General features: G+C 58.9%; 1 protein-coding gene across 4 annotated transcripts in view; it reads right to left on the reverse strand.

The window, feature by feature from the left end:
• Positions 1-7840, reverse strand: part of INPP5A (inositol polyphosphate-5-phosphatase A) — a 187396-nt gene that overhangs the window by 96700 nt on the left and 82856 nt on the right. For all 4 annotated transcript variants that reach the window (XM_024762269.1, XM_024762240.1, XM_024762249.1 and 1 more), the window contains exon 3: positions 3394-3494. In XM_024762269.1, the coding sequence (XP_024618037.1) occupies positions 3394-3494 (101 nt within the window). The remainder of the gene's footprint in view (positions 1-3393; positions 3495-7840) is intronic.

The raw sequence follows: 7840 nt of genomic DNA on the forward strand, positions 1-7840 counted from the left end.
AGGAAGGGGTGGGGAGGGGAAGGGGAAGGAAGGAGGCGGGGAGGGGGAGGGGAAGAGAGGCGAAGGTGGCATAAACTGAGACCCACTATGCACCCTCAGCGCAGGCCGCTCCATGCCAGCCGTGAGCTGAGCAGGATGGGGGCCCCTCAGGAAGCTGACACAGGGAACTCACCCAGGGCCACACACCAGGAAAGCTCGAGTCCACAGCCTGTGGGGCATCCTGGCTGTTTGCACCCGGCCCTCACAGAGGCCACACAGGCGCCCCCAGGCCTGGGCAGTCCCACCCACATTCGCTCCTCACGGGAGAGAAGCTGAGGACCATGACCAAGTGGCCAAGGTTTTGCAGCAAGAAGGAAGGAAGGGCCTCCAGACGTCCCTTATGAACAGGCTCCAGCCCTGACTGCACACCTCATGGCCACACTTTGTCACCAGAAAACCCTTCAGCAGGTGACCTCGCCGCCATCTCTACAGACATGGCCGGGACAGAGCTGTGGTGCACCCTTGAGTTCTGTGATGGCGCCGGATGGACAGAGGCACCTGACACCCCCCCAACCAGTGCCCCGGCAGGGGGTGGAGGACATGGGTGCTGTGTGACCAGCCAGCACTCAGGACAGGAAGAAGAGGGGCTCCAGCTTTAAGGAGTGACACTGAGGAAGGCAGGAAGGAATAGGGAGGAGGGGAAGGAAGAAGATAAGCCTTGAGAGGATCAAACTAGTCCTCCAGCACCTACCTGCCTGCTGGGATGAACCCCAACATGCTTTAGGGGGCGAGGCAAGACGCAGACACGAAACACACACAGCAGCAGAATCAAAATTACTGACATGTTGAAGAGCAACAAATATGACCCATAATCTACAAAAAAAGGCAACAGAAACAGATGTAGAAAGAATAAAAATGATGGAGTTTGCTGAAAATAAACTTGAAACAGATATTAGAAATGTAACCAAAGATTTAAAGGAAAACATGGACACAAATGAAAGTTCTAGAGCTGAAAAATACAGCCTCAGAAATAAATTCACTGAATATGCCTAACAGCAGATTAAAATGTAAAGAAGAACAGACACAACTATATCCAAACTGCAGCAAAGAGGAAAAATGGACTGAAAAAAAAAAAACAAAAGCGAAAGAGCTGTAGAGACCTGTGTGACAGTCTCCCATCAGGAAGCCAGAGTCCAAGAACAAAAGAGAAGGGAAGCAACCACGCAAAAGCTTCTCCCAAATCTCAATGAAGTCATAAACCTACAGGTTGAAAAAGCTCAAAGAGCCCCAAGCAAAATAAACACAAAGAAAATCAAACTAAAGCAAAACAATCAAGTTGCTGCTGACCAGCTAGAAAGACAAACTTAGCAGTCAGGAAAAAAGACACACGATATACAGAAAATTAAGACGAGAACATTAAGACGAGAACAACAGCCCGGTTCTCCTCAGGAACAATGGCACACAGAGAACAATGGGACAATACCCTTAAAGCACTGAAGGGAAGAAATGGACAAGCTAGGATTCTGCTTACAACAAAAGCATCTTTCAAAAACAAAGACAAAGACCCTTTTCAGATAAACAAAAGCTGAGAGAATTGACCAGCAGCAACTTGTGTTGAGATAAATGTTCAGGTTCTCAGGCTGAAGGAAAATGGTGCTGGAGAGAAAGCTGACTGTACGGAGAAGGACCCACCCCGGGAAGGGCAGGTGACTCTAGTCAAACAGGTGACATGTTCTCTCACTTTTTAACCTTTTCAAGAGGCAACCGACGGTTTCAAGCAAAAATAACAACATGTATGTGACGCAGAGCACAGGCAGGAGTAAAACATCTCCGACAACAGCAGGGGGACGGCAGGGGACGGTGGGGGACGGGAGCCGTGGGATCCCGCGAGCTCGGACGCACAGCCCTGCCGGGCGCTGCCCCTCACCTGCGTCTGCTTGTCGCTGATGTGCCCAGCTTCTCCAAAGGTGTTCTTTTCTTACTGACTTACTGCAGCTCTTTATATATTTAAATACTGACGATTTCTGTCAGTAAAGTATGTTGCAGATATCTTTTCCCAGGTGTGGCTAAACTTTTACTTTGTTTATAGTGTCTCTTGATAAAGCTTTTAACTTCAACATGGTCAAATGCGTCAGTCTTTCCTCTTGTGGGCTGCACTTTTGCACCTTTTTAAAGAAATCTCTCCCTAGATGCTCTCCTAGACTTTACTCTTGAATTGTCCTCGGGCCTTTTACATTGACTCAGTAATAACTGAAATTCATCCCGGTGTGTGGAGAGAACAAGACGTGCTGGGGACCCAGCTTCATGGTTTCCTGGCCCAGGACACCGGTGGTACCGCCCCCTGACCCAGCCGCCACCTGCTACACACTGGGGTGAGGCGGGGCAGGAGCTCCGCTGCCGCGCATCCAGGTGCCGCCTGCACGCACACGCGCACACACGCACGAGGCCCTCGGGCCGGGGGGGTTGAGGACACCCCCCTTGCTGTGTCTCAGTGGTACTGCAGCGAGTCCTGCCTCTCGGCACTTCCATATTAATTCTAGTGTTAAGGTGTTAAGAAAACATTTTGACTGAAATTGCCTTAAATTATAGATTATTTGGGGAAAGTGTGGTAGCTTTTAAAAATCTGCCTTTTAACAAAGGACCCCACAATTTGACAGCTGAAAACACGGATGGCTTGTGTCATTCCACGTCACTGGGGACTGTGACAGGGGCCGAGGCCTGGGACAGCAGCTGGACTCAGCCTCAGGCGGGGCCCCAGGCTGAGAGCCTATAGAGGCCACCCACCCGCAGACCTGCACACCCCACATGGCCCCGGCCCACCCCACCCACAGCCGCCTTCAACGACCAGCCTCACAAGTGGCACGTGTCACCTCCCCACACTCCACCGGTGGGAGCAGTCACAGGGCCCGGGGTATGGGGTCGGGGAGGACAGGGCCACATCGCAGGGGACACAGTGCAGAGAGGGTGCCCCAGGCACTGGGGCCAGAGGCAGGAAGGACGCTCTGGCGGCTGCTGATACCCAGGGCTGTCCGGCACGCAGCCTCTTGGCCCAGGCCTGCCGTCCCACCTGTCCTGCCCCCGCCCCTGCGCCTACCTCCCGAGGCCCGGGCCCTCGCTTCCCGTGTGGCGCCAGGCAGGCCCGCCGTCCACAGAGCCACACCGACGATGGCGCTCTGTGCCCATCCCACTGTCACAGAAAAGCTGTGGGCTGCTGCGTGGACATCAGCCCCGTCTGTCCCCGGCCGCAGCAGAAGCAGAAATAGAAGCAGCAGGCTCACGGCCATCGGACCACGTGACCGCATCTCGGCCTGGACCCGGGGGGCGCTGTCACCCCACCCCGGGCCTCGCGCTCACACGAGCGTGCCCCCCACCCCAGGAGGAAGCAGAGGGACAAGCGGCTGCCCTGGGACGTACCTGACGAACTTGTCCACGTGCGACATGGAGGCTTCATAGTTCTTCCCTCCGAACTCCTGGCAGTGCAGGGCCAGGAAGTGCGGCCTGTGCGTGTGCACGACCTGGGGAGGAAACACGGCAGCGTCAGGCCCCCGCGGGGTTCCTGCCACAGTGCTTTCCCCACAAGTCCTGAGGATCTCGGTCCCCAGGGCCGTTCCCTCCCCGTTACTACAAATCCTCAGAAAGGATTCACAATTCCTCAGAACCTTCCTCGGTAATCTGGGCATTTCCTCCCAACTATAGAGTCCCGCGTGGCAGCTGCAGGGCACCTGCAAAGGCCCAGAGGAGCAAACATGCATCCTAACCTCACACGTGAGGGCAGCCATCACTGATGCTGCTACGGCCACCAGCGGGACCTGGTCCAGCCACGCGGCCCCTGGGCAGCGGAGCCAGCTTGGCCCACCTCCTCTCAGCGCCGCCCGCCCACCACAGCCCACGGGGCCAGGCCCGCCGCGTCTCCCTGGTCGCCAGGGTCCCCTGCCTGCTGGGCTCCGACTAAACTGGCCCCGAGGCAGCACCCAACCCGCCCACACTTTGGCCACTCGACCTGGAGTCGTCCTCGAAGCTGCGGCCGCTGACCCCCCCCCAGCGGCTCCTCCAGGAAGCTCACAGGGATGGTCCCGAGAGCGCCGTCCAGCTGCCCCCCGCTGCCCACACCCAACCCAGCACGGACCCAGCCACCCCCAGGCGGTGGCACGGACCTGCGTCTCACCCCTGCCGTAAGCCACGCTAGGCGTCTCCGGGCAACCCACAGGTCACCTGAGCAGGTGTCGACCCGCACGTGCTCACGAGGGGGCCAGGAATCCATGGCCCTGCCCTCCTGGGGTACCGGGGACAGCGAGTCACCGATGGGGCACACTGTGTGGTGACAAGGCGGCCGTGCCAGGACATGCACCGGGGGCGTCAGCACGGCCTGGGGGAGCAGCAGGGGCAAGGGCTCCTGGGATTGGAAGGGCAGCGATGGAGGCATACCAGGAGGCCAGGCAGGGCACTTGGAGGCCGAGAGGCTGCCTGTCCCCACCTGCGCCCGCCCCTCTGCCCTTCCTCGGCTCTGCGCTTCTCCGACCCCTCCCTGGTACCTGCTGACACGGCAACACTGCCGGCTCTGAAGCCCTCACCAAAACCCACAGAACTACCTTGTCCCTCCCCAAGCCCACCATCCCAGAGGCAGGTCCCCTACACAAGGCCATCCGCGCCTAAGGCCACAGTGTCAGCGCCTGAACCCGACCTTGGCCACCACCGTGTCCTGCCCGGAGGTCAGTGCACCGTGGACAGGTGAGGGCTGCATCCAACGGGCCTTGCGGAGATGGGTGCTCTGGGAACAACAGCTATGTGGTCCCTGATGGGAAGTGGCTGCATCGAGGGTTCGGCCAGGCCACGCCAGAAAGTCGGCCACGGGGACAGAGGACGCAGGGCATCAAGCCCTGGGTGCCACGCTTCTGCGAGTCTCAGAAGGAAGCATTGCCCAGCAGTAGCTGCCCCTGACCCGCAGACGGCAGACAGCACGTCCAGCCTCGGGGAGAGTGACTGGACCTGGTCCTGCTCCAGCTGTGACATCAAAACACAATCCCCAAGACGGGGAGGCTCTTTAAACAGGAGGAAAATTCAGACCAGAAAGTGTACTTTTCAGCCGCGTGGGAAAGGCGATACCAGCGGGTAGAGTGGCCTGCCCTGGCTCGCACCCTATGCTCTATTTAAGCAGGTTTACGGGACGCCCACTGGGGTGTTTCCTCTTCCCACTGAACACAGGCGTGGACTCTCTCTGTCCCTGGTCACCAGCCTCAGGGCTCAGGCTCTCGGGGACGGGGACCAGAACAGGCCCAGACGTTTCCCCAGCTGGTGGCACCACAGCCCTGCCCGGGGGCAGGGGTGGGGAGGAACAGGCGGCTTGCCTCGTGCGAGCTCAGTCCTGCTCCGCACAGGCGCTAAAACACAGACTCCGAGACAAGCTGGATGCCACCCGCCGGTGGCCCCCTGGCAGGCGCCCTCACACACGATGCTCCCCGGGCAGCCCTTGCCGGCACGGAACGATCACAAGACAAAGTTCAGGAATCCCAGGGGTATCCATGCAGCAAATCACATTCACCAACCGGAAAAGACTGCAGAATGGTCTCCGGGCCTGAAGCCTGGATGCAAAGGGCACAGGGGACCCCAGTCAGGAGAGGCTCTGACCGACCAGACCGACCTGCCCTCAGGCCCAAGGTCGAGTGTGCACAATGCCAGCCACGCCCACAGCTGCACACAGCAGCCTGGTCACACGGAAGCCACCAAAGGCTCCCTGATGTGTGCAGCTCTGTCACCCACCCTCTGCAGTACCCGGAACAACATATAAAACCAGACCTTCACAAAGGGGGCACAGAATTCCCCCAGGAGCAGTTCCTCCCTGGGAAGCTGGTGACTTCACAAAAAGTGAATGCGATGCTCTGACACACGCAGATCGTCACGAGCGCGACTGTAAGGTTCGTGACACCAGTTCCTGTAATTCTGCAGCGTGTTCTTTGCCCAGCTCTACAACAGGGGTGGGAAAAGGAAAAGGAAGCCCCAGAGACGCTTGGGTTTTGTGGGTGAAGACGGGGCCCCGAGTCAGTGACAGGTTCCTGCAGTTCACACTGTCACCTCTTGTAACCGAGGCTGCAGGTCACCAGATCGTGGCTGGGACCACGACCCAAGTCCCCAGGAGAAGCCAAGCGGAGCCGCTTTCCAAGGACTTTCCATTATGAATTAGGGCAGCAAGGACGAGGGGCCCACGTGCGGCCGCGTTAAGTCACAGACACACGGGGTCTCTATGGGCAGGCCTGCCCACCTGTCTGCCTTCACCCGAATCCCATACACGTCGCCCTCGTGAGACGACTCTCAGCTGTGGTTTAAATTGAAATCGCCGTTTATGGCACAGAATTCACTCTTTAAGTCATAGGAAACTCCTCAGACATTTGACTCTGATCCCACAAATCTCAGAAAATGGAGGAATCCAAAAAGAGCAGCCCCTCGGGAGTGGGCGGATGCCCCTCGTGCGGACTCCAGAGCATCTGGGCGGCGCCCAGCAGAGGGGCCCCTTCCTGGGACGTGGAGCCGTCTCCGCGGTGGTTTACCTCTGAAACCCGTGGCGGGCTTGCCTGAGCTACAGGGCCTGGAGGAGCAGGGGCCCAGGGCAGCCCCCACCTACCCGCCCGAGCCTCAGCTGCAAAGGAGAGACGAGGCCTGTGTACGGATGGTGCGGGGACCGGGCACCGGCGAGGGAAGGGGCCTGGCAGTACCACCGAGGTGGGCGCTCCAGGAGCTGCTGGGGCTCTGGCCCTGCTGTGGGCCAGGGAAGCCCCTTCACAGCCACAGCTGAGGAAGCAAACGCCGGCCCGGGGGTGGGCAGGCTGGGACCTCGCGCCCGTGGGGGGCCGCGCCTGAGCTTACAGCGGCACCGGGGACGCACGGGGCGGGCACCACGCCGATGGGCACACTGTGGGCTTCCCGGGCACTCACGGGGCCAGACAGCCCACTCCTCTCAGTCTGAGGTCACCCTGCGCAGAGCACGTCTCCCTACAGCACTGCCAACGTTCTTCCCGAAGGACCAGCCCGTCCACTCGGGTTTTGCCTTAAACAACTGGGAAGAGGCGACACTCAGCATCAAGCCGGAGGGTCTGCTGGCTCCTGGACGCACGGCTCCATCTCGCCCTGGCGTGCGAGGCTGGGGTCCGGGGCTGCACCACAGAGCGCCCAGAGCAAGAGCAGAGCTGGGGTTCCCCTGCCTCTCGTCTTCCCAGCCCGCACACCTGCGCACCAAGTCCGTCTGATCCCAGGCTCATCTCCACATGTGTCTCCCCTGCCCCACCATGCTCCTCCCAGGGCCTCTTGCATCTCCACCTCCAAGAAAAGACGTGGTGCCTGAAAGCCCTCCAGGAGCACTTCTTCGTGCTGTAAACTCACAAAGGAAAGGGACAAAATGAAGAATTGAAATTCTCAGAAAAGCTGGCTTACGAGGTTTCCATTAGGACTGTGCTTGGCCAACAACAGAAAACCAACAACCAGCCGCTTGCATAAGGAGGCCGGGCTGGCAGGCAGAGATGGGGCACCTGCTCGCAGACGGCATCCAGGAACCAGCTGCTTCCACCATGTCTGCTCTGCCACTGCGAGCACTGGCTGTCATCCTCGTGACTGCAACATGGCTGCAAAGCCCCCAGGCCTCATGCCTACATTCCAGGCGGGAAGAAGTGGAAAGGGCATAAGGTTAAAGGAAAAGGGGAAAGGGCTTCTTTTCTAGTGCTTTGCCTACTTTAGACAAGAAAGCTCTCGCCAGGGACTTCTGCCTACACACTGTGTCACAGGATGCCCCCAGAAGCCACGCACAGGTGGCACTGGCTGGCACTCTGCAAGCAACAGAGCCCGGTGTGGGTCACATGCAACCGTACATCGGGGG

Source organism: Neophocaena asiaeorientalis, unplaced genomic scaffold (assembly GCF_003031525.2).
Source record: "Neophocaena asiaeorientalis asiaeorientalis breed wild unplaced genomic scaffold, Neophocaena_asiaeorientalis_V1.1 scaffold356, whole genome shotgun sequence".
Classification (NCBI taxonomy): domain Eukaryota; kingdom Metazoa; phylum Chordata; class Mammalia; order Artiodactyla; family Phocoenidae; genus Neophocaena; species Neophocaena asiaeorientalis.